The 27,164-nt window shown below is 40.8% G+C and overlaps 1 protein-coding gene across 3 annotated transcripts in view; it reads left to right on the top strand.

The window, feature by feature from the left end:
• The window catches only part of MCTP2 (multiple C2 and transmembrane domain containing 2), a 116,763-nt gene that overhangs the window by 40,848 nt on the left and 48,751 nt on the right, over positions 1–27,164 (top strand). For 2 of the 3 annotated variants that reach the window (XM_074549201.1, XM_074549202.1), the window contains 6 exons: positions 5,563–5,727; positions 7,064–7,194; positions 13,601–13,787; positions 14,538–14,631; positions 18,352–18,454; positions 20,141–20,243. In XM_074549201.1, coding sequence (XP_074405302.1) covers positions 5,563–5,727; positions 7,064–7,194; positions 13,601–13,787; positions 14,538–14,631; positions 18,352–18,454; positions 20,141–20,243 — 783 coding nt within the window. The remainder of the gene's footprint in view (positions 1–5,562; positions 5,728–7,063; positions 7,195–13,600; positions 13,788–14,537; positions 14,632–18,351; positions 18,455–20,140; positions 20,244–27,164) is intronic. The other variant, XM_074549204.1, reaches the window with a different exon arrangement.

Genomic DNA, 27,164 nt, shown 5'->3' with positions numbered 1-27,164 from the left:
GAGCTGAGAACAGCATTGTCCTCTGTGGGAGCTATTTTCAAGAGTGTGGCTTTCTTCTTTTCCTCGTGGAGGGTGGCATTGCAAAGGGAAGAGGATGCTGTTAGGCAGCATTAATGTATTCACTCATATCTGTGTATTGACATGCTTTCCCCTCTGTTCTGCTCTCCTTTCTGGGGCACAGAGGGAGTTGGTAGCTCTCTGCTGGAGCCCAGCAGGCTGATGCTCACTACCCTTGTTTGTCCCGGGTGGCTTGAGTCTCACCCTGAGTGCCCTGCACGCTCTTTCCTGCATTTGTACAGCTGAATAACCTTTAAGTGTTGAACATCCAGGAGGCAGATAAGCAGGTCTGCTTGGGGTGGATTGACCTGCAGCAGTTCAGTCCTGAAACAAAAGCGACGGAATTGCCACCTTGATAGCTTAAGCTGATTGAATAAATTGGCTGAAAGGCTGGCCGGACCCAAGGGCTCCTCAAGCATCTCATCACAGGGGAAAATCCCTCAGTCTCCTATCTTTTTTTTGTGTGCGTGTTCCTGTGTGGGCTGTTGGGTTTCATTTTTGTCTGCCTCATTGTGTTTGGCTCTCTCCCCCAATCCCCCGTGGGCAGCGCGGAACGCGGGGATTCGCTCGCCACGGGGTCACACGTCGTGGTGCCAATCTCGTGTTGGTTCACTTGCCTTTCCACTGCCCTCTCCTCTTTCCCAAGGGGAAACTGCCTCTTGCAGAAATGGTTTCTCTGCCTAATGAGGAGAGGTCCGAAGAGTCCTCCTATTTGTGTGTTGTTGTTTTCTCAAATGGCAAATTACGTGGCCCAGTTTTGACGTTGACCTCTTCACAGGGATTGCAGCAGGCTTTCTGTTGTCCTGTCTCATCCTTTTAAATGAAGGATGGGAGAGATGGGCTCACTTCACACTTGGCCACCTCACCGTGTCATTTAAATGTACAATTTTTCTGCATCTCTTTATTGCTTCAAAAACAAGTTTGAACTTGGGGCATGTATGTGTGTGTCAGGAAAAGAGACAGATTTGAAAGCAGCCCTGATGCACCAGAGGGGATTTGCTGGGTGCCTATGGAGGGAGATTATGGACAAATGGAGTTATCAGGGAGACTGGAGCTCCTAAAGGATTTTGTGAAGCTGGGTCAATGAGCTGGTTCTTTCCCCTCCAGAGCTCTGTCATTCTTGTTCAGCTCCTGTGTTTGACTCTCTGAAGGCAGAATATAGCCCACCTGCTCATCCTTCTTTTTTAAACCAGAACCAGGAAGTGATAAAAAATTGAAAGGTGATGTGAGAAACTTTTATATTCATTTTGAAACCAGGATCAAGATTTTGAGTTTGGTGATGTGAATACTGATTTTTAATTTTTCTGTTCAGAGTTATGGGATGCTTTTTGGGCAAATTTTTCTCCCTTTTTAAGTTGGGAGAAAAAACATCTTCCGGTCCTTTTGTGGCAGGATCCTGCTCTATGACCAGGCCATACTTTTGCTTCAGAGATTACTTATCTGATGAGTTAGAGTTCTAAATTTTGCAGTGGACATGCGTTATTAAACTTAAAAAGCATCTAGTTAGTTCCAAGGAATAAGGATCTCTGGATATTTTAGTCCTTATTACCTGTTTTTTTGTTGCTGTTTTTTTTTTTTTTCCCTGTCTGGCTTGTTTGAGGGATGTCTTTAGTTCCAGTTTTTATCCATTTTACAGCAGTGAACTGTTCATAAAGGTGACCTTTATGGTGTTACTGCTTATTTGCACACAGAGCCCAGCCAAAATCAGAGCTCTAGCTTATCTAGAGACAACCCTCAAATTGTGGTCTCAAGGCTACCTTGATTTCAGAAACTATGAGGGGAAGGAACAAGCAAGCTTGTCCAATGCCTTGTGCTTGGAACATGTGCCAGCTTCCACCATAAATCACGTGCTTCCTAATTTCCAGCCCTGTAGCCTGATCCCAGCTTCAGCCAGCTTTTCTGTACCTCGGCAAGGCACCTTTGCTTGGGTCTGGGATGTAGCCAGAGTGTGAGCAGAGAGTTTACAGAAAAATATAGCAGGAGAGGCCTGAAGGACCTGGCACCCAGTGTGGGAGCCCAGCTGGAAAGGGCTCAGGTTCAGCTGGGGAGGAGCTGCAGTACCCAAGTGTGGAGGCATCAGTAGCCTGGGAGGTAACAGCAAAAGGGAGAGCTGAATAGATAAAACATTTCAAAATTGTCACTGATGAAGCAGTTGTGTCCTCATTTCCTTGCCAGTTTGGACCAGGGCTTTGGTTTTTCTGTTCTCGTCATGAAGGCAGGTTGGTGGCAAGGAAAAGTGTTTGGAGTGTTTTTTTCAGTGCCTGTTTTGCCCAAGTAACTCTGTTGGACTAAAGGCTGTGCTCCTCTGTGCTCTGCTCTGCAGTAGTTTTGCCAGCTCAGAGGGAGGCTGTGAAGTTGAATCAATTAGCTCTGTGTAAATCAGTTTGAAATGAGTAGGTGTGGGGTATCAGAGAGGAGGTAAGTCTAAAATAAATAAGGCAATATCATTTTCTTGTCACCTGGGAGGCATTTTCCATCGTGCAGACTTCCCTAGGCAGCACTAAAGTTGACTCATTGAAGGCCTGGGTCTGTGGGTCTACCACACATCTGATTTTCCCCAGACGTGCTTCCTTCCAGAAACTGTGAGTGGAATCTGAGACACTGCCTGTTTCACTGGGATTTCCATCAGGGTGGTCAGAGGAACAGCCTGCCAAATACCTGGGGAGGCTGGAGAGGTGGCCACAGAGCAAGCACAGAGGGGCTCTTTGGTGCTGCGAGGCACAGGAAACGTGCCAGACCTGCTGAGCAGACTCTGTGGGGGCGACCTGGGCATGTCCAGGAAATCCAAAGCATTCCTCATGTGCTGTGCCTTCCAGGGGTGTGAGACAAGCAGCCTTCCCATGCTCAGTTTGGAGAGAGCCCTGTGCCAGTGGCAGGGCTGCACTGGGGGAGGTGGGGAAGCTGGAGGGGATTCATGGAGCCTGTGAGGAGCTGCTGCAGGTCAGCACCATGCCCTGAACCAGTTGCAAACATCTTGGCTCCACTCTGCAGTGGGATGCTCTCAAGTGATGCTGGATCTCATGCAGGTCCTGTTTGCTGGAGAGCAGCTCACCCCTCTGCAGAGCCAGAGAAGGGGGTGCCTGGGGCTCTTTGCTTGGGCCCACCTGTTTTGGGAGGTCAAGGTTGGTGCATTGCAATGTGTTTCAGTAATATTGAGTGCAGGTGCTGATTTTTCCAGGGGCTGTGTGGGATCCAGGCTGGTTTGGGTACCTCCCAAGAGTCCTTTGAACTGTCAAGTCAGCAGCTACAAGGGTGGGGTTATGTGTGCTGTAGAGCTGGGGTAGGAAGGTCCCCAACGCTGAGTGACTCCCTGAAATACTGGCCTGGATGAAAAAAAGAAAAGAATCCAAGTTTGATTTGAAAGCTGAGTGATAACAACTGTCTTTTGTGTTCAGCCTGGAAGCTTTGAAGAGAGCTGGATGCTTTGTTTTTAAAAGAAATTGTAACGTGGAGAATAAACTTCATCTGTTTTTTATTTTTTTTAATTTTTTTTTTGTGAACTAACATCAAATACCTCTTCCTCCTCCGAGGAAGGAGCAGGAGGGGGAGGGAATATCCTTGCTCCTAAAGCAGCGAGTACATCACATCAAACATGACTATGTTAAATACTAAAATGTTCAAAGTACAAGCGAGATAGATAAAGGCTTTGATGGGAAGTGGATATTTCCCAGGGACATTACAAGCAATAATCCAGATGTTATGGTGTAATGCAATGAGTGTCCATGGATAGATGGGGAGCTCAAGCCAAGCAGCGCCTGCTGTAGGCCTTAGCCCTCCACTCCCATGCTGTTACGCCATATGGAAGCAATCTCCAGGCCCCCTTAATAGCCAGCTTTGGATTCCATTTTCACAGGGCTCATAGAGCTAAGTGGAGCTGTTTTATGGACAAGTTAGATAGAAGCCTTTCCAAGATAAACATCCAATTCGAAATTAGGACATACCAAGCTGCAAAATTATTTTAGGGCATATTTCATGGAAGCACTGCCATTTTTCTAAGGCGATTGCCAGACTGTAGAATGCCCTTTGATCCCTTGTGGACATTACTCCCTTTTTTATAAAAAGGATTTTGAAATAGTTGCAGTGTTTAGGGAGGAGTATATCTGCTGGGACTTTGAAGTATGTCCATGGGAACAGTCATGCTTTTGCTTTTTGGCCCAAAAGACGAACTTTAAAAAAAAAAAAAAAAGAAGAGAAAAGAAATTACATTGCAGCTGGATTTATGAATCAAAATCTCGTTTTCTTTTTAAAGGTAGGAATTTTTACCCATTGCGCCAGGAAAGCCAAATGGGGTGTTTAAATGGAAGTATATTAATATGCTTGTGGGATTCAGAATTCAGTATTTTAACCAGTAAAAAGCAAGTAAAAAATTTGTGAGTTCACCACCTATGATTTAAGAATTTTTGTTGCCGGGTAATTGATCCATAAAAAGTAATCTTCAGACATCAGGTGCTTTTGCAATAGTTTTATTTAGCAACAACATTTCTTACTTGCTTTTAAAGCTAACACGTCCTGTTTTAAAGTGACTTGTGAAATCTTCTCCTCCGTCTTGCTCCCACCTGTACATGACATGATTGAAGCACCAAAGTGTGGCGAGTTAAAAGTTGCTTCAGGAGAATAAAATATGGCAGGATTTTTACTGCGGGAAGAGTATAGCCTTGAGTTTTAATGTTTCCAGCTCACTCCCCCCAAATAAAGGCCTATTTAATCATCCTCTGTCCAATAAAATATTGCCAGTTAGCAAACTGTTAGCGCAGCCCTGCTGCACAAGATGAAGCTGCGAAGGTAACAAATGTGGCTACCAGGTAACCATAACTCCAGATAAAGAGCCTGGTGGTGTCAGTGTTTTTTCAGCAGGCATCAGTATTTTTGATTCGTGGGCTCAGTTTCTGGAAGCAGGAAGAGCAAAGTTAGCAAAGAGCTAAGGCGGGCGGCTGAGTGATGGAGGAGGTGGAAGATGCTGCTCAGCCTTTCACCTGGCCGTGGGCTTTATGATCCTGGGCTGCCTCCCCAGAAAGGACAGACCTGCTTTTTATGGATGTAGCTGGTGAGGTTTTAAGAGTTTAGTTTCTCCCCTGTTCTGTTCCCCAAGGTTGTTTCCCTGAGCCAAGGTACCAGACTGCTCTCAGTGCTTGAGGTCTGCTCTCGCCAGAGCTCAGCCAGGGTAGTTGAAGGTGACTTCTGTGGTGAACTAACATAAAATACCTCTTCCTAAGCAAACCCTGCTGATTTTGCTGTCACATTGAGCCCTGTCCCTTCACAGGGACCATAGTACAGTTGGGCAGAAAATCCATAGCATCCTACTGCCTTCTATTGCCTGCTTACCCTTAGGGAAGCATGATATCCCTCTCACTCCTGGTGTGCTTTCCTAGCTCAGTTAATGTGAGCATGAAAATGTGTTTGGCTCTCAAAACATTCTGTGTTTTGCCTTGCTTTTCAGTCGAGTTAATGTGAGCTTGAAAAAGTGTTTGGGTCTCGAAACATTCCATGTTGTGCCTTGCTTTTCAGTCGAGTTTCACACGGAACCTGCGGCTCTCGGAGTCGCTGCGCAAGAACCAGCTGTGGAATGGGCTGGTCACCATCACCCTCTTGGAGGGCAAGAACATGCCCAGAGGGGGCTTGGCAGAGATTTTTATTCTCCTCAAACTGGGGGATCAAAGATACAAGAGCAAGGTAAGGATTTCCTTAAGTTGTCTGTAGTCAATAAGGGGCTTGGTGTTTCTTTTACTGGTGTTGCTACCTCAGATGGAATTGTTCTTGATGCTCTTTTTGATAAGTGAGTTCAAAATCAGGAGACCAGACCAGAAGCATTAACATTTTGCTCTGTTGTGATGCCAGTAGAGAAAGAGCAAGTTAGGTATATTGTGTGTTATCAGTGTTTTGTGCATTTAACTCACTCATCATGTTGATGGATTTTTGAAATTAATATGAAATGAAATAAAGCTACATGCATCACACATGTGTTTTGTTCTCTGCCAATACAGAAGTTGAGCTTGCAGTGCTGGAAAAGTAGACCTGAAATGGTTTCCAGTGCAGGGGAATTATTATTCTTTTAAAGTACTTTTCTTGAATAATATGTTACATATTGCAGAACCTGCCCCCCAAACAGATAGCATGTTTCATGGTTTTGATATTAATTTTTATTCTTCTAGGCTGTGTTTATCTATATACAGTTTAGTTGTATAAGAGTCTAAGAAATTAATGATGTTCCCAAAGATAGACATTTTATCTGGAAAATCTAATAAGAAGAAAGGCTATAATTAAAATAATACTCTTTTGAGAGAGCAAGAGCTCTGCATGTCATGAACTGGAAGTGCAGAGGAGGAGAAAACAAACCTCCTCCTGTACAAAATGTACAGAGCAAGTTCACAGAACATAACATTTGGATGTAGGCGCATCTGAAACCTGCACTCTGTCCCTCACATCAGACCTCAAACCAAGGTCATGATATGTTTTTTATTTAGAAAAGTAGTTTTGAAAAATAACAAATGGTTTAGTTACTTTAGAATAAATAGATAGATGTTATTCCCATTACAGTCTCTTTTTGTGTGTCTCTTTAATGGTCCATAGATGTGTTGTGAATCTGCAAGGATGAGCTGTTTGCTTAACACAGAAGGGTGAAAAACCACTGCTTTGGGTTCCTTAATTCATTCAAACCTGTTTCCAGGTGATTGTCCTCAAAAGGGTTATTCCTGATTTCCTCCAGTGTGTGATGGTGAATTATGACCATGGAGCTGGTGGGATCTACCTTGTATTTTGGAATTTTCCCATCCATTCATTCAGATAACACTTGTGTATTTATTGTTATTGAGAGGGAGGAAAGAGAATATTTAGGAAGATGAGACTGTATGTACTGGGCTGGGGAGCTTTAGTTGGAATGACAATAGTACTTGATGCTCTAACATCCAGCCTTGTTCTGTAGAATTGATTTCTTTTTTCTTCTTTTTGATTTACTGTGAAAATAAGTGCTGTTTAAGAAAAGTAAATGTTATAACTGCATGTTTTCTAGACACTGTGTAAGAGTGCAAATCCTCAGTGGAGGGAACAGTTTGATTTTCACTACTTCTCTGACAGGAAGGATATGTTGGACATTGAGGTGTGGAGAAAGGATAACAAAAAGCACGAGGAGCTTTTGGGAAGGTAAGTTGGGTTTGAGTTAGATTTTATATTTTTTGTGGGGGGGAGAATGGATTAAGTACAAAAAATAAAGGTTTTTTTATTTTTTTCTTAGAACTAATCAATTTTTTTTTCATTACAAGCATCATAATATATTTTTCTGTCCTTATTCCAGCCATGTCCAGGTTACGTTTACATTATGTTTATTAAAACCTATTAGTGGATAATCAACTAGCCAAAATCTGAATGCAGAGACATCCAGGCCGCCTCTAAAACCTGAAGTATTGTGGGAGCTCAGTGGCATCAAGAGGCAGGATTTTTCTGTATTTTTCTGGTGATATTGCTCCACATCTTTATATATGCTCTGCTGGTGCCACCCCAGGGATTTTTTGCTCCTTTTGAGAGTGGTGTCCCTTTTTTTTCTGTTTGCACTTTGATGTTGTGTTCTAAGATTCTTTAATTCCATTCCACTCTGTCTGAATTTGTACAGTGTTGTTTTCTTAGTAGTACCTCTCACTTCCTTGCTTTGGCTTTCAGCATTGTCCTGTGGATCCATCTCCCCAAACAACATTTGTGCTGCTGGGGCTGGGCAGCAGCACCAAGAACCATTCACTCCACTGGACACCCTCTTTGGTCTGTCCAGCTCATCTGCTGGCAGGATCATTGCCACAACTCTCAATTTCCTGAGGGTAGGGACCCGGCCTGCAGTTGTTTGCTGCTCTCACCTGGCCAGGGTTTCACAATGTGCTGACTAAATAGCAGTAACTCATAAGAACATTCTCTAACTTTAGGCGTTCAAATAGTTTGAGACTATTCACTGAGAAGAACAATGCCCTTTGGCTCTACAAATGTTTGTGGTTTTGCAGAGCAGGAAATTCTTTCTGGCTGAGTGCTGTTGCTCATCACAAGGAGAAGTGGCTGAAGATGAATCTGTTCCTTCCATTCTCACAGTTACTTCCATTACTTCTGATACTCTGTTTAGAGTTAAGAAATAAAGCAGTGTTTGCAGCTTACCTCAGGTCAGTCTCTGATGCTGGAGCAATTCTTCCTGAGGTTTTCCCCCTTCATTTTAATTTTCCCCTAAGCTTCCCCTGCCTCTTTTTCCTACTGGTTTCTGGCAGGTGGTGTTTAGTGTGGCAAAAACAATCAGTGAAATGCTTATTCTGTTCAGCACTGGTGAGGTGTTGTAGATTTACCTTAAAGAAAATGCAAATCTTCCAAGGTAAATCCCTGGAAGTGTTCAAGGCCAGGTTGGATAGGACCCTGAGCAGCCTGGTTTAGTGGAAGCTGTCCCTCCCCATGGAAGGAGTTTGGAACCAGATGATCTTTAAGATCCTTTCCAACCCAAACAATTCTGTGATTCCATGTTTAAATTTATTTTTGATGTCTATATGGAGAAAAAAAATTTTGCTTTTGTTGTCTTAAGCACAGCAAATTGGCTGTAGCATCAAAATGGGACAAAATACACTAGTTTTTGAAGAGCAATTGCAAGAATAGGTAAACACCAAGTGCATAATAACAAGTATTGTTTTTACAGTGTAGAAACTTTTTGACACCCTATAAATAATATTTTATGAAGGGTTCAAATGCAGTCTAATCTGGAGAAGGATTTTGTTGGAAAAACAGCATTATGAGGTGCCATGTTTATTGTCTCCATGATTTCCAAGTTGAGTTTTGAGATTTCTGGATTTCACAACATCATTATAAGAAATATTCTTTAGTAAAATGTTTGTGGGTTATATTCGGTCATTACACACAGCAGTGCAGCCAACTGCCCTCAAATAATTTGCATGGCTTTAAGGAAAAACCAAAATTTTCTGGATCTGAATTAATAATTTTGTGGTCAATTTATGAATAGAGTTAGAATTCATTGTGGTCCCTTCCAGACTGCTCAACCTCCAGCTGCGTTGGTTAAACTTTTAAATATATGCATATTTTTAATATTTAAATGAAGTTGGAGATGCTCACAGCAGAGTCAAATCTGATAAACTTTTGTAGCATGAAGACTTCTATTAATTCCTTTAGACTCAGGATTTCAGATAGTATGGATGCCTTAAGACTCTGGAATATGGTTCTTCTCCCAGGGATAATTTGTTTTTCAAGGTAAAATATTGTTCTTGAAATAGGACCTGAAGTGTCTGTGGAGAGCATGGAACATGTAGAATAAGGAATGCCTTGGACCTCTATTGCTGAGCACAAACACCTGGGGTGTTTGTCTGCTTCTGAATTAGTGAGGAAACATTTCATGTCACCCTTCTATCACAAAGCAAACCCTCACTGTCAGTGCACATCACAAGCTAAATTATTACATTCAGCCTACCTGCAGTCTCCTCAGAGTTTCAGCTGGGTCCAATTTCTCTTCCTCACTTAAAATCCCACAGCCTTGAGTGGTTCAGCTGCAGGCTCTGACACTGAGGGCTGGCTGCATTTTGGTGCTGGCTGAAATAATCCCTCTATTTAGTCTGCACAGGGCTGTTAGTAACGTTTATTGAGTGCTTTTTGTGTCCTTTGGGAGAAGAGGCACGCTATAAACAGGAGAGGATGTTAATGTATATGAATAAACAAAGGTGTTAACGTGTGCAGAATTTGTCCAGGCAGAGTTAAATTGTTTATGCCAGGTTGTTAGAGAGTGTTTCTGCATTAGGGGATATGTTCTGGAAAAAGAGATGCTGCAGAACGTTGTAGGGTTTTCCTTCAGATATTTACCTCGAGAAAGAGATTTTACAAAAATTGCTAAACTTAAGCTCTGAGACTGGAGTGCCTCCAATATCTTTATGATGAATGCCTCCAGGAAACTGTCTTTGCAATAAGAAACACCCCGTGTTTTAAAGGCTGTGCTGTTTGGATGGAGCAGTAAAATCCCCATTATGGCTGCAACCAAAACCTTCACTTAAATCTCACCAGGCTGTAGGATGAATCAGAAAAAACAAAATTTGTCCATTGAATAAGTCATAATAAAATAAAACCTTACTAATTGTTCCCCTAACACTGTGGCATTTGAAATGTCAAGGATTAATCACAGATACATCTGTCTCTACTCTCTGATGATTCTGATCTCTTTTATGAAGGAATTTCAAGAAGTCTGCAGGGGGTAAAGTGGCACTGTTGTGTACACATTTTTTTTGTATGTATTTATATATGTTTAAAGATTCCTGTCATAATTTGATTAACTGTGTTTGGGAAAATGAAATACAACTTCATGGCTAGCAAGAAATTAGCCTCAGCACCTTTTAGTGAAATTTTAACATGTGATTCCCTGATAAAAAAATATTTTAATCCCAGATTTGCTGTGTACTGTTCTCAAGTACTATTTCTCTGCAAAATTAGTAAAAAATGGGGCAAAAGAGAAGCTACAGGTGAGGGCTTTAAGTCAGAGGAACAGTCTTAAATGAAAACTAAAGCTGTACAGGACTAGAGGGTAATATAGAGATGAAGATCAAGAAGAGGAAGGAAAGCATTTAATTAATTGTGGTTAAAAGAAAGGAAAGTGATACATTTGGGTGCACAATGCATTCTTGACTTACAGAACTGCAGCCCCTATAGATTGTGCATGTGGCCACTTGTGTGAAAGATTGTCTGAATTTAATATGTAGCATAGCAAAAGATGACAACAAGCAGAGCTGTCGAGAATTTAACTCAGGAGGTCATTTGTATCACCTAAAATACAAATGTTCTGAGAGTTTTGCCCTTTGCATTCAGAGCAGGCAGCTTTTAAACAAAAGGAGATTACCTGCATTAGTTTGATTCTGTGCCCATCACAAGTCTCTTGCCACTTTCCTGTGAAATAATTATGTGTGGTAAGATCTTGTAGATAAAAGGCTGAGAAAGAAGGAAAGGAAGAGTTTCTGTTTCACAAGAATGAGGGAAGTAGTTTGGAAATCATTAGACTCGTTTTAATAGTGTAGAAGTGTTAGTGTGGAAATTGCTGAATTTATATAGTAAATTGAATGTCTAATTGTTTTACCAAGCTGCATTCTCTGCAGTCTGATTTTATAACCTAAATGAAACAGTGTCTTTTTTTTCTTAAGCCTTTTGCCAGTGCAAATGTGGGTTTTCTTTTCTCACAAGATTTGTTTTTCTCACAAGAAAATATAGGCATACCTTGAGTGAACACAGATGTTTTAAAGAAAGTTAGTTTGCACAGAAATCAGACATGATTTGAGGAAGAAATATTTACACTCCACCTCCTGCTGTTCCCTCCACATGTGCATCCCTCTGACCTACACACCCTTGTACTTCATCTTTTCTTTAACCTTATGCAAATCAAATTGTTTTAAGAAGAGAAGCAATTCCAATTTGCCAAAACAAGATAGAATTATATTTAACTTTGCCTTTGACATCTGATGGAGTTCGAAGTTATCTATTGGTGGGAGATGCTCTTGTCTGAACAAGTTGTGTTTTCTGTCTGAGTCCATGGAAAGTTTTAAACATAAAAAATCAGCTGCAGCTTTTCCCAGCTTTTTGTGGACTGCATTGAGTGGGTGGTGTATGAAATGCTGATGTGGGAGACATGGCCCCTACTGCCAGCTGAACCACAGAGCAGCTGGGTGACCTTGAGATTTCCCCTCTCCTTCCTTTAGTTTCTGCATCTAGAGAAAAAAATAAACCAAAACAAAAAACCAAACTCCAAGATAAGGATGCATCCCCCTTTTTGTGCTGTTACCCAGAGTATCACTGGAATTGAGACACAGTGGTGTTAATGCAGCCAAGGTGATGTTGACCTCCAGTGCGGAAGTGATAAAGGCTTTTTCTCAGAAAGAAATAAGGTCTTTTTTCTCTCTCTTTGTTGTTGTTTTGTTTTCTTTCCTGCTGTAACTTTTGCTGTCATATTTTTCTGAAGAGTCTAGGTGTAGCAGTGAGCTTTAAATGCAACCTCTCACACTTGGAAATGGTGTTGAGAGGCAGCCTACGCGCCGTCTTGGTACTCTGCCTGGTTTGTTTTCCTTCTCTTTCAAAGCACTTGAAAGCAGTTAATAAGAGTAAACTTGAAACCTGTTGTACCTCCAGAGCAGTGGAGAGAAAAGAGCACACTTAAGGCAAAGTCATTCCCGTTGATTGTGGTCAGAGGAAGCTTAAGGAGTTGTGTTTTGATACACAGAGCTACTGGACAGCTTAGAAACTCATTAGAGTGGTGGCTTTTACTTCATAGCATGGTTTCTTGGGTTCTCAGGCTGAAATGTTTTGAGATTTTTTTTTCCTCTTTTTTTTTTTTTCACCCCCTTTAGCATTCACAGAAAATAGGCTGTTAAGAAGCGGAAAGCATGCAATTTATAGCAGATGGGCATAAACTGCTCCAGCTCTACTACTGGAATGGGATCAATCAGGAACACTACATGCACCATTTACCCAGAAGAAACACACCTGGGGGAACCCTGTGGAATTTTAGCCTATTAAGACAACACCTTAACAAGTTTAGTTTAAATAAAAACTTGTCGGCAGGCATTAAGTGAAGCAAAACCTCTTGCTCTCCATCAGCCACTGCCCATCCCTTTGAGGAATGTTCCTCCTCTTGCAGTTTGGCAGCAAACCTTTTCCTTCCTTCTTCTTTTTTTCTTTCTTTTTTTCTTTCTTTTTTTTTCTTTTTATTTCTTTTGTTTGTTTCTTTTGTCATATTTTATTTTTTACCCTTTTTTCATCTGTAACTTTTGCTCAGCCTGTTCTTACAAGCCAAGCCCCACGGAGGTTCAAGAAAGTTCCACTCCATTTACTGGACTTCTAAATAGAAAGCTTTTAGATGAGCTAAGTGATTGCACTTTTTGTTGCATTTAACCACTCCCTTCGTGTGTAACTGGCTGCCTGGTGATCCCTCTGCTTTAGCCCCTACTCATTTTATTGTTGTCTCTTTATGAATGTTTCTCTTTTATCTTCTTTATTTTTATTTTTGGGAGAAGCATCAGGTTAATGATACATATTATGTGCAGGGAGTGAGTGGGGGGGACTTTTAAGACAATCCTTCCCATTGGGAAATATAACAGTACACTGAAAATGTAGTTCTAGTAAGGCTTGTAAAAGAGATTGGGGCATACAGTATAATGTAGCATAAAATGGAGTATGTGACTTTAAAGAAACTAATCTATTTTAGGCTAATGTTTTAAATTTTGCATTTGCCCCCTTTCTTTTCCCCCAGGTGAAATTGAATTGTGTTTCAAATCCATCACAAAACACTGGGGGATTTTAGAGGGGAAGTGAGGCTGGCACGAGTTAAGTTTTCCTCCTGTATTTGCAACCCAAACCTTTTACTTCCCCTTACTAGTAGAGAGACCAGAAAGCAAAATCTGACAGTAGAATCTGCAATAGAATCTTACTGGTTTTCCGTGTTTAATTTTGGGATGTTTTTATTTTTTGCACTGAAAAAGCAGAAAGTTTTGGTTGCTTTGTTTTTTTTTAATCACCTCTTTTTCCTTATTAACCCTTGGCAATGTCATTCCAGGTGTCACGTTGACATTACTGCCCTGCCAGCAAAGCAGACCAACTGCTTGGAGCTGCCTCTGGAGAAACACCCAGGGTCCCTGCTGATGCTCATTGCTGTTGCCCCATGTACAGGAGTGTCCATCTCTGATCTGTGTGTCTGTCCTTTGGGAGACCCCAATGAACGGCAGCAGATTTCTCAGCGTTATGTGAGTTCTTCCTTTTTTCCCCCCCTTTTTTATTTTTTTTCCTTCTTTTTTTTTCTTTTATTTTTTTTGTTTTGAAATAGTCAAAATCGCAGAAAAAAAATTCTCCACTAAAAATGACCTGTCCCCTACCAAAGAAAACTATTAAATGGAGTAGTGGCTTGTTGAATGATGAGAAGGAGATTGGCAGGGCAGATAGACCCAAGCAATTTGGCTGTTTGTATTTGTTGAGTTTTAAACTTATGCTGTTCTTTGCAAACTTGAATTGTATTAGGAGATTATCATGGGGAATGAGACAATGAATATCATGAAGAAATGGTAATACACTTAGCTTTATTCCCTCCTTTGGGAAGGTTATTTTCTGGACTTTAAATGTTGGGAGATAAAGCTTTGTGATGGCTTCCACGTCCTCAAAAGCTCCTCAGGATGGAATAAGTATATCTCAATTTGTGCCTGGGTAGGTTTAGATTGGATAGGGAACATTTCTTCACCAAAAGAGTTTTCAGCTCTGGAGCAGACTGCCCAGAGAAGTGGTTGAGTCATCAGTGCTGGAGATATTTAAAAGATGAGTAGATGCAGCTTTTAGGGACATGGTTTAGTGGTGGACATGGCAGTGCAGGGTTAGGTGTTGAATTTGATCTTAGAGGTTGCTTCCAACCTAACTGATTCTGTGATAAGCTATTTAGTGGTCCATAGTCTCTGTTTCTTGCTGAATTACAAGCAAAATACATCTTTATGCTTTTCTCCTTGCAGTGTATAAAGAATTCCTTTCGGGACATGAAGGACATTGGCTTCTTACAAGTTAAAGTTTTAAAAGCAGTGGACCTGATGGCAGCAGATTTTTCAGGTATTTTATTTCTGTTTTGCAGCATATGATGCTGTAATATATTGCAAATGTTCAGTTGATCAAGGAAAAGTGAATCATCTCTCTAGCACTGAAACTTGCCTCAGGGAACTGAGATACCAAATGGCTTTGACTGCCAAAAGTATGTGGGAAGGTCCAGTGGATGGAGATCTTAATTTCCCATTAGACCTGAGCAATCTGACAGATAACTTTACAACAGCACATCATGCTAGGTGTTTTTTCCATCAGGAATATGTAAAGTAAGAGTTGATACACAGCAATGCTGCTTGCAGAGCACCTGCAAAGCAAAGCCTCTGCATCTCCTGTCAGGTGTTTTGTGGGTTTGGAGCAAGACAAAGATGTTGGGGTGTCTGATGTGGTGCTGGGTGTGTGGGCTTGGGTGATGCTGCAGGCTGTCACCTGACAGAGGAAGCTTGTCAGCAATGGGGCTGTGAGTGTGATGCTTTCTCTTAGAGCTTATTTGAGGCTTCACTTTGGGATGACCTTTTTGGTGCTCTTGCTCCATGAAAAATATGGATTTTCCACTGAGCTGTTCCTCAGGTTGTGCTTGGTCCTGACAGCAGTGGACACTAACACCTTTTAAAACCACAACTTTATATTGTACCTCTGGGGAAAGTCTAGGAGGTTGATACTTCTCTGTAGCGACTGCCTGGATATTATTATTTTTATTATCATCTTCTCCAGGATTCTGGAGACCTTTTAATTCCCCTCTCTATCTCACAGCAGCTCATAATTCACAGGCACAGCATTGTGTGTTGTGTATTTGCTGACACAGTCATTTTTTAAAGATAACTTGTTGATAAAGGCAGGAAAGATGGTAGAGAGAAAACATTTTTGCCCCATTCCCTTGTTTTTGTGAAGGCATTGTTACATAAGAGAATGCTGCTCCTGAAAAAAGGAGCAGAGGAGAAAGCCCACAATTAATCATGGTACTGTTTTAGGGCTATAGTCAATTCAGTGTTAACCCTGGATTGGAAAAAAATGTTTACTGCAGAGAGCAGTACTTCAAGGAACTGAAGAAGTTAATTTGAAAAAAAAACCCAAAAAGCAACCCAAAACCTGTCAATAATGAAAAGTAACTTGTAAAGAAATCCATATCTAAATTGACATAATATATAGGTCCATATGGAATTAGGAGTGTAACTGCACCTTGCTGACTAATTTAATTTGATAAGTGTAGCACAGCAGAGCAGCCCCAGCTTTGCCATGTGCCAAAAGTTCCATCTAGAAATATGTGGAGTTTTAATATAGACAGAGTTCGTGGAAAGAGCTGAGCCCAGAAGGTTATTTACCCTCTGGAAAACTTTGCTGATGCTGAAGCAGTTGCATCAGTGATGGATTTGGCCCCCTCTCCCTCAGTACTCAAACAGGAGCATGTGGGTGGATAATGAACATTGGAAGAGACACGCAGGTTCTTGATTCTGCAATTCAAAGACTTTTCATACAGAGTATGTGATACACATTCCTTGTGCATAGCACAGAATGAAATTCTGCTTAAGTAAAAGGTTACTCAGTCTGTCATTATATTCAAAATAACCCAGGCTTTGAGCCTGATTCATGAAGCAAATGACAAATTGTTTTTCAATGGCAGTGCTGAAAATATCCTAGTATTATGCTGTAATAGACCCACCAAATTGCAAAAGGATGCAGCCATTTTAGGTAAAAATAGCATAATTTCTGATCATGAAATGAGAGACATAAAGATTAATTATCTGTTCTGAGCCATTCATAAATGATTAGTGCAGCAATTATGGGCTTCCATAATAGAGCCCTCCTAGAGCAGTGCCATATTTCCTGCATTGCCAAGGAGACTGCTCAGATTTATTGTTATTGATAAAAGTAAATTCAAAGTCCCAGCTAAAAATCTAATAAAGGGAAAATCACAGAGGGAATCAGAGCTACAAAGATTTCCAAGGGTTAATAGAGGAGCAGTGTGAGCAGGTAGTATCCCCTCCCTGTCCCTTCCCATAGCAGCCACGAGTCTTAAATCCCCCAAGTCCTGCAGCCCGGTGGGTATGATGGGTATAATGACACCTTATACCTTATTGACACAGTAAAGATTGGATTTTGGTGTGATTGGGATTTCTGTATGTTGTCATCATAGATTTTAATTGCAAGTTTTTAGCCTGCTGTAATAATAGTGATCAGAAAACACACATACTATCTGCTTTGGTTTCGAACAGTGTTCTGGGAATCCATATTTTACTCTTGGACATAAATTTTTGGGCTGGTTTCCAGACAGCTGTATCATATATGTAGAAGCTCTTCACCCACAGCTAGCCCAGTTTGAGCCTTCCATACTTTTATATTCCTAGATAATAGTTCTGTTGATGTGGAAATGACTTTTTCTGCTTTGTTGGATGTTTTCTGTGTACGCATGAGAGTTCTTCTCAAACACTGCATTTGCTCACTGACCAAAAAATAGCATTCAGAATACCAAATTATACAGTGGGATTGTTTTTGGCATATACCAGTTTGCATTTCAAGCAGTTTCTCTGAAAGGCTACAAGCATTTTCCACACTATCAGGGAATGGGCATGTAAGCTGAAAAGGAGAAGACAAATAGATTCCAGTAATACACATGGTCTTTAAACTTTACCAATATTGACTAGTTAATACCCACTGTTTACATACTGAAAAGATTCCTGTTTAGTTTATAAACTTCTGAGAGTAAGACCCTTAAAAGCTCTGCATTAATAATACAGAAAATAAGGATTAAGAAACGGACAGCTTTGGCTTAAATAGCTTGTTTGCCTGATATCTAAATCCCTGCATTGCTGACATATTTAGTTGCCTACATAGAAGTTAGGCTGGAGTGTCTGTGGCTGAGCTGTACACGAGCATTGTAGATGAGATTAAATCAGATCCTGAGCCAGACATGCTGATAAGGGGCCACTCTGCTCACAAAGAAAACTGCTGAGCTGCAATGAGTTGGTAAAACTATACATTCATTTAATATGAATGATCAAAAAAAACATTAGCGAACATGTGTTCACCTAATAGATTCCATGTTGGCATCCTTCTTTAGAGAGGAGGAATTTTTTTGCCTTTTTTTTTATTTTTTGTTTTGTTGTGGGGGCTTTGCTCTGTTTGTTTGCTGTAAGTACAATACTTGGATCATGCATGGATTCTCCAGTTGATGTTGGGTTTTGTTTAAGCTGTGACACGGTGTAGAGCCTTCATAGCTTCAAGGACTTGCTCACATGGAACTAATTGAAGGAATGCTTCTGATTTCAGTCAGTGTTGTGCTTCTTTTCTCATGATATGGATACTTAATCCTGTAATCAACTGAAGAAGACCACAGGCTCTAAGCAGAGGATAAAACAGAGAGTGTAAGTGCAGCACTGCTCCTTCCCTGGCTCAGAGCAGTGGTGCTGCTCTCCTAAGGGTGGCTGAGTCATTGTCACCATGAACAGATCTTTCTTGCTCTAAGGACTGAGGGATGATTCACTGAAGGTCTCGGATTTCAGGTATTAGAGTGAAGCCCTGTAAATGAGCTGTAAGGTAAGTGTTGGAGTTTCCAGAACTGGGGATGATCAGAGATACTGTGTTTTTTTTTGGCAAGTCATTTCAACAGAACAGGGCACTTCGCAGTTGCTTTAATGGATCTGATTTTATTAAACCAATCACTTCCTCAGCCCTATTGCAAAGAGTCTGCATACTAAACGCCATAACTGATCCATTTAATTTTCCTTTCCCTAGGCAAAAGTGATCCTTTCTGTGTCTTGGAGCTGGGAAACGACATGCTTCAAACACACACCGTTTACAAGAACCTCAACCCAGAGTGGAACAAAGTTTTCACATTGTAAGTGGATTGCTTTGGAAACCATGCAGCAACTCCACTTAGCAGCTTAACTAGGAAAGCTATTGACTTTGGGAAAATGCAAAGGTCAAGTTTAAGATATGTCATTTTGTTCATAGTCAGAGAGGATGTTGGAGAAATCTCAAATATAACTTAATTAAAGCCTTTTGCCTTTTACTAGTTCTTGCGTGGAGTTTATTAATAGAAGTCATTAAAAGAAAGATTACTGTGATATTTATAGGAAGAATCATGACTAGACATAATGGAGTCATAGTTTGATCCAAGAAATAATGTAACAGAAAGTTGAGACCAGATACTCACGCCTACATTTTCCATAACTTAAAATAAAATATGTTTCATTGAATCTTGGTAGAATCCTTCTTTAGTTTGAAGTAAGCAGAGAATTAGAGCTCATGTTGGTGTTGGTCTATCTTCTGAATTTAAGCTTGTCAAACACTCCAATTAGATGCTTAATTTTTTTATGGAAATCAAGGTATTCTTTTATTTGTCACTTTATTAATAATAAAAGTTATAATTAAGGTATTGCTTTTAGGCAACCCAATTTTTTAATCTTGCTGTATGCTGACAAAGGTTTTTGTGAATAAGTGAGTGAGATAAGGATTTTTGTGAATAAGTCAGATTAATAATAAAGATTTTTGTGAATAAGTCCCAAGACTGCAGCAGTCTGTGCAAAGGCTGGCAACAAAGCATTTGTGACATTTGCATCTGTCCACTGGAAGGACAGTTTGAAAATTATGAACTTCTTCCTAAAGCAACATTCATAAATACTGGACTGGATGAGAACACAAGAAAAACTATCTGATTTCTTTAATAGAAATACTTTGCTGTATTTCTGTTTAATTCAGGGGTGCAGCTGAATGCTTGTCTCTTGGAGTCCTTTCTCATACTTTGTTCTCAAGAAGCTTCCACTCATCACTGTTTTTTCTGAGACTGTGCCAGCAGATGAGTCTTGTCGGATGTTCAGCCAGCAAAATAAATCCAATAACAATCCAAATTTATTTTATTTGAAAAGAAAGTTTGTGTCTGTGCTTCCTGTGGGTCTCAGAAATGTCAGCTATGGACTTTCTCTAACTTTCTTAGGCTGATCCAAGCTCCAAATCTGTAGAACCAGTCAGGCACTCACATCTCTCCTTAGATTTTTGTCCATTTAAAAAAGAAAATTAATTAAGCCCCTTAAAAGCTATTGATGATTTAGATTTATTTTGGAGCAGCATTTATTGTGGATTATTTTGGGTGCATGAGTCCATTTTAGCTGGACCTTTCAGTACCACTACAAAGCTATCCCCATTATATCCAGGTTTTCTGCAACACACTTATCTGTGTGTGTCACTGTGCAGTTTTAATGCAATGAAACTTGGGTTTGAATTCAGCCCTTGATCTCTCCCAGCAGCAGCATTCTCTGTTGGAGAGCTGAGTTTTACATTGATAGCGTAACCAATACAAAAAATACCAAAAAGTCACTGTCTGGACCTAGTTCTGCAACTGAACCATGTGGGGAATGCCCATCACTTGATTCATTTTGGGGTGGAATTTAATTAAATGATAATTATATACCCCAAGGTAATACAAACTTAATTAGCAAAAAAGTAGTCTCAGATCTTTGTGGAGGGGACTGTGTGCATGTATATTGAATATTATTTTTTATGTGTCTGCACTTTTTTGTTCCAGCCCTATTAAAGATATTCACGATGTTCTGGAGGTGACAGTGTTTGATGAAGATGGAGACAAACCCCCTGATTTCCTTGGAAAAGTTGCCATCCCTTTGCTGTCTGTAAGTTATCTTTATCACATGTATCATGGTTGGCTGGAAACAAATTGTGGTTTTTTGCCTCCCTTAGCACAAAACCCCACAGATTTAAACAGGTTTTGTGATCTATACATGCCTTAGTTGGCAGTGTTTATAGTTCTCCTTAGAGTAACAGGCATTGTCCACCCATCTTAGTACAAATTTGGTTGTTTGGAAAGCAAATTGCAGAAATGTCTGTACTTCATCAGTGCCAGGTAGGTCTGAGAACATAATGGAGTTGTTCTGTGTGTTTCCACATCATCTTCTGAAGGTAACATTTTAAACATGTCCTTGTTCTGCCTAGCTTCTTTTTCCTCCAAGAGAGTAATTGCACATCGCAGTAGGATTGACTAGAGATAGCTGTTGTTATTGGCACAAGTGAATGAAATTACCTAAAAGGGGTGTTTTCCACTTCATAGTGCTTTTAAAGACTGGTGGCTTTTGTTCTGTAAACAAATACGTGAGGAGTGAGCACTACCACGGGAGTGCAGAATCAAAACTGGAAACAAAGCGAGCTCAGGGGAAAGTGGTTGCTCTGGAGATTAAGGAGAGTTGAAGCTTTTTCAGAAACAGCCAAAAAAAGGCCAAGCTAAAGAGAGTGGAACATGAAAGGGATCATTAGAAGACTTTAATAGAGGAATGGGGGAAAAGCAGCTTTGTGTTTGGTAAGACTGATTTAATTTTGAAACAAGACTGGTGGTATTAGCGAGCAAACCAGATCAAGAGGACGTAAACAGCTCCATGTGTATGTGCAGTGTCACAGAAGGTTCTGGTAGTTTTTACTGTAACGTGTAGGAAGAACTTTCTAGGCTGTGACTTATTAAATCAATTAGTAGCTGAGGCTTGAAACATCATGGGACTCTTGTGTCATGTTAGCCAAATTGTGTAAACAGGTTTAGCTGTAAGCATGGGGTTTGCTGTGAGTTGGGAGGCAGTGATGCTCTGCAGGAGCTCCCTGTGCTGAGGGGATCCTGTGACAGATACTTGTGCAATTGAGCCCTGTGCAGGAGTGTGAGGTGATGATTTGTTCTACAAACATGCTAGTGTGATTCACAGGGCTGTCCTGTGCAGGAGTTGGACTCCAGGATCCTTGTAAGTCCCTTTCAAGTCAGGGTATTCTATGATGACATTGATGCTTTCCATATATAATCACAGCAGCACAGGCTGTGGTGAGATGCTTTTGGTAGTGCTCGGTGTGAGGCTGTGGGTAATAGTACTCTCAAATGGGCAGATGGTGGATCGTGATTGAAACTGCCGAGTACAGAATTGCAGTCTTGTTTTGAAACATCCCTGTGAAAGCAGATTCACCTCTGCAGAAAGGCTGCCACACGTCTTCCAGGGTTAAGGCAAGAGTTTGTCTTTGAGTTTTGGAGATTGGCTGCTGCAGGAAAAGGCAGTGATGGGTTTGTGGGGCTCTGTCCCAGCAGAGACTGGAGAAATTGGAGATTTCTAGGGGGAAAGCAAAGATCCCCTCTGATCAAGGCAGGCCATATAAGCCTCACAGCACAATTTAGGTAAGGGACTTGTCAAGATCAGAGAGGGGGACTGAAACATTTGGTATCTCCAAATAAATAATGAACTGCCCAGAAAACTCTTGAACTGACTTATAGGATATGATCCCAAACTAAAGAATGCTTTACAGTGGTAAGGAAATAGGTCTGTGTGCTCCAGTTTTGTTGTAATTTTGTCTAAATAAATGTATTTCTTGTATATGTGAATTAAAACCAATGTGGCTCCTGAATCTCTTCACAAAAGTGTATCTGCTTTCATCCACCCTGTGCTGTTCATGCTGGTGTCTGAAACATCAATTTGGGGATATGAAGAGCCTAAGGTACAGGATCTGAGGAGTAAATACTGAGCTCTCAGTGGCCCACATGCTGTTTTGAGCTTTACAATGCTCTTCCCTCAGACTGTGTGATCTTTTTGGGGATATTTTAGATTGTCCATCTATTTTTGTACGCAAGTTGTCAATATCTTCTATTTTAGAATAATATTAGAGTCAGTTGGGCATGGAGGATTATTTGATGTTTACAGGGAGGAAAAAACCTCTTAACATCTTTTATTCCATTTCTGATCACTCTGTTAATTTCTCCCCAAGTCCTCGTATCTCTGATGTTGCTGGAAGAGAGTGGCTGGAGCAGCTGCTCTCCTGCAGACCCAGTGCCTGCCAAATGGCCTGCATGATCGGCAGCAGGCTGTGTGGGCTCACAGTGAGAAGATGTTAGATTTGGATTTTCTGTTGATTTTATAGGCATTTGTCAAGTATCCCTTAGGAAGCATGTAACAAGGCAGAGGAGGGGAGTGCATGTGTGTGGTAATGGCCAAACTATTCAGTGTAGGTTTTTCTGCGTCCAAGGTTTGGGACAAAAAAAAATAAAATAAAAATTTGTTTATGCTTTCCCTTGCCAACTGATCTTCTTCCTTCCCATCCAAACTTCTCTGCCTCCTATTTCAGTCAAATCTAGTGTAAATATACTCATCTCTGCTTCTGATTAAAAACATTTTGCACCTATTAACTTGGTCTGCTCAGACAGAGAACTGTAATTTTCTAAGCTTTTTTTCTTCAAATAGGAATTTCAATGTATGTTGTCATTTTGACTGTAACTTTGAATGTATCCTTTGAACCATTTAGATAAATATACTAAAAGAGAACAAAAGTTAAAGACTCAAGGAAGCCTCACAACCATGTAGATTTAATTTAATCTATGTAATCAGGCCTAATATTTGCCTGGCATTGAATTGTCTTTTGAAAATAGATGTGCTTTTGCCATTCTTTTTTTTATCTTAAAAATGCACAAGTTTGACATGTGAGCTGTCAGCACATGAAGTAAGTTTACTTCAGGAATTGTTCATGGATGACTAGATTCTTTTCTTAATGAAAAATTGCCTTGAATAAGGTATGTGTTGGAGGGATATGAAATGTTTAATTAATATGACACCGAATTTTGGGTTAAATGTGTTCAGTAGTCCCACACTGGCATTTTGGAAACATGACTACACCCTTATCATCACATTAGCACAGGAATAACCTTACAGCACAAAAATTCAGGGATGGTGAAATTATGTATTTTTTCTGTTGATCCTTGACTGTCATGTAGGGTTATTACAGGAACCAAATAAGAAAAATGAAAAGCTGGGCAGCATGAGAAGAGTTTTAAGGTGCCAGATGATGAATAAAACTGCAAAATTCACGTTCTGGTAGAGGCGATAAAGCAGAATTGGATAAATGCACATTTTGCTAGCAATAAACTGAATTTGGGGACAGAGGGAGAAAAGTTTGTAGTTTAGCTTTAACTTTTCCATGTTGATCAACCTGTTGTACTTTTATTCTCCTGTTCTTTTTGTCAAATTACTGTCCTCCTCTAAAGGAAGTGTGAGACCTGATCTCAAGCACTGCTCTGATCAGCCACATTCACAATTTACACTAGGAAAGAAACAAATTAGTGATAGCACAGTATCCAGCAAAATGGATCCTTCTCTTGCCAGAGGTGACCATAGAGTGTGGCCTGGCCAAGCCTTGGGCTGGGAGGCAGATTTTGGGGTGTAGGGCGTGAAAGGGAAGCCCATGAGCACTGAGCAGAGCAAGCTTTTGTGCCAGAAACTGGGGAAGAACCTGGGCAACAGAGAAGTAGGGCAAAAACTTTATTACTTCAAGAAAGAAGTTTGATAGGTTTTATAAGTTTTGTAGTTTCTGGGGGACTTGAACTAATTATCAAAGAAGTCCTTTCTGTCTCTGTGTTCCTTTGTGTCCTAGATCTTAGTAAAGGCAACCGTGTGTCTTTGTGAGGGTCTGTCTTTTTTCTTCTGCTTCAAGAGACTCCTGTCTCCTAGAAGGCTGCAAGTTATTAGAGACATGGGAGCATATAGTGTGCTTCAATGAATTTGAAAGCAGAGTATATCAAATATCCTCATGTAGAAAGGCCTTTGAGTGAGGAGTTGTAGCGCAGAATGGAATGTTTTTTTATCTGCTGGATTATCAGGTCAGAGTAGTCCTCAGCTGCACCCTTTTTTTCCAGCCAACAGGAAGAGGTCTATGAAATATTCTCAAGTGCCAGGCAAGGTCAGTAGCCAACGACACACTGAAAACAAGGAGTGTGCCTTTGGCAAGCTTGATTGTCTAAAGCATGGCCTGGATTCAGAGAGCAGACACCTGACGATCGCACTTACTTAGCACTTGACCGTAAGTGCACAGTCCTTTCCAGGAGAAAGTTTTAGAGATTGAGAAAAGTGAAATTGCTGTGTTTATGCAATGGAGGCAGCTGTGAAATGTGCTGTCTGTTCTGACTTTTATCCTGATCATGAACCAGGATTTTTGGAATGGGCAAAAATCCCCCACTGTTCCCCACCTCTCTCCCAGGGACAACAACGTCTTGTTTCTGGCATTAGATTCTCCCCCAGCCCCTGGCTGCTCACTGAAAAAGTACCAACAGGGATGTTGTCTCAAGTATCACCTAGGATCCTTGAGCTCCCAGGGTTTTCAGTTCCTCCTCAGACTGGCTCCAAGCCCTCATATGAAAGCCCTGCCTGGTTTCTTTCAGTCCATCAGCTCCATATCTCTTTGGTGTTTGGATAGCAGTCCTCTGCCAAAAACCCAAATCTCCATTCCACTTTGGGTCCCACAGGAGGTTGTTCAAAGTGAGGTGTTTAGGGTAAAGAGTTTTGGGGTGAAGGAGCAAGCATTTTGTACAAAATTGGTTCGGTGCATATGGCAAGACTGGGGAGGAACAAAACCCTCTTTATTCACGTGCAGGTGGATCAAATATGTGGCTTGCTTTCATCTTTTCCTGGGGAAATGCGTCCTTTGATAAGGGGAGGTGTGTGTCTATTACAAGACAGCTTTATGTTATGCAGGGGCAAATGGGATGACATTGTGCATCAGCAATGAGCTCAAGCAGGAATATCAGGGGTCCCAAATGCTTGAGATGAATTACCCTTGGAGAGTAGCCATTACCCTCTCCACACGTCACAGGTGTTGATGTACAGAGGTTTAACCCAGCGTTCTTCTGTCAGGTCATCAATATATGACATTGAATCTGCATCAAAGCTGGATACAGAGTGAAGTTTTCTTAAAATCAATGTAAAAAAAAAGCCTCTAAACCATATTTCTTTAAGACAAGAGCAATGAAAAACCACGCTTTGCTGCGTAAGGGTCCTGTCTTCTCCGTGTTTTGTGTCATATCAATCTTGGCTTTTGCTATTTCATTAAAATTCCCAAGCGGTCAGAAGGTTGTTGCTTAATAGATTTAGCATTGGCTGGCTACATCAATACTGTGTTTAGTCACATTTGTTTTACTGGGGACATCTGTGCAAAGAGTTTAGCAAATATATTCATTCATTTGAGAGGAACCTGGTGCACTTTGGACCTTGACTGGATGGTGGTCTCATGTACCTCAACATTTCCTTCAGTTAGAGGCAACTTCAGGGAGTGTTTTGCCTCAAGTGCCTCTGTAGGTTGAAATATTTATTGCGAAAAAGAATTTCAGCTTTTCTTCCAACTGATAATTTCCTTTTCGTGGCCCTGTATGGAGAAGGGATGTGACATAGAATGTATAATTCTTTCTGTGAAAATATGGATGTGATTTTGTCTTTCTGTGCTGTTTCAGAAGAGGGAAATGCCCCAAATATCAGAAATTCTCATGGGATGAAAACCCAGGCTATGTTTTTGATGGTGACCTTGCAAAATGCAGCATGTGGGTGTGGTAGGCTCTGCTGTCCTGGTGTTAATCCCAGGGTTATGGGCAGGCTTTCTTGGTGCTTGAACCCCAGTAAGCTATTTAAGAAGCTTTCAGAGAATGCAGGCATTAGTATTCAGTGAGGATATAAAGCATCATCAATAAAGGAATAATATTGATTATGTCTCTTTAAGGTGCTTACCTGCAGATATTTTCACATTTAATTTGAACATTCGCTTCCCTTCCTTTTCCCATAAGCAGATGTTAAGCAGTTTTAGACACAGTTATCAGAACTACTCATTGAGACAAATCTGTGTGACGTCATCAGGTTTGTAGCAAAAGGTGTTTGGGTGGCAGAAGAAACCTGATCTTTCTGACATTGAGGTTCATCCTTACACCCCCAGCCCTGGCTGCTCTTCTCCACAGGTGGAAAGAACATTTGAGCACTTTAGGAATAGCAGAGACTGGGGGAAAGTACCCAGAGAGCAGAAAGAAATGGATGCAAAATGAAATTATTGTGACCGTCTGTCTCTCAGGTTGGGGGAGAAGCTGGACAGAATCTGAACTGTGCCCCAAGAACAGGGGAAATGAGAAGTATTTAAGGCTTTTTTGCATGTTTTCTTGTGGGCACAGTTGAGCCATGCCACCAGTGTAATCTCCATGCAGTCATGGGCCTTAGAATTACCCAAAAGTACCTTTTGTTGAACCACACTGCCCTAGCACGGTGCCAAAACTGTAAGGGAGTCGTTTGTTGACTTTTTATTAGTTTTTTTTTTCTTTTTATCCAAGTGAAAATGCAGTGGAGACAGGCCGTTTCACAGGCTGCCATTCTTCTCTTGTGCTTTTTTCCCTCTGAAGGAAGTCTGAAGCTAAAATATCTGTAGGAATATTTAGTCCTAGGTTGTGTTATACTTGTGCATTTTTTTCCAGACAGTTTGAACACTTAGAATTAAATATGCCAAATAAATCTGACTCTAAAACTGTATTTGTACTGCATTACTTCCTGCCCTGTTCAATTTAAGAATAGGAGCAACAATAATAATGACACCATTCAACAAGTTTCCCAAGCAACCCTTATTTACAAATACAGAGGTGGAAATTACTTGCTGCTGATTTAAAACTTACTGTTTGAAAACACCTGCAGGCACACCCAAAATGTTTGATTCAGCTCCAGCTCTTAAAATGAAGAGTCTTTTTCCTAAAGCATTTTTTGAGTGCAGAATACCACACTATC

The sequence above is a fragment of the Zonotrichia albicollis genome, chromosome 11, assembly GCF_047830755.1.
Source record: "Zonotrichia albicollis isolate bZonAlb1 chromosome 11, bZonAlb1.hap1, whole genome shotgun sequence".
NCBI classification, from domain to species: Eukaryota; Metazoa; Chordata; class Aves; order Passeriformes; family Passerellidae; genus Zonotrichia; species Zonotrichia albicollis.
Note: the sequence above shows the minus strand (reverse complement) of the source record. Positions and strands in the feature narration are given on the sequence as shown.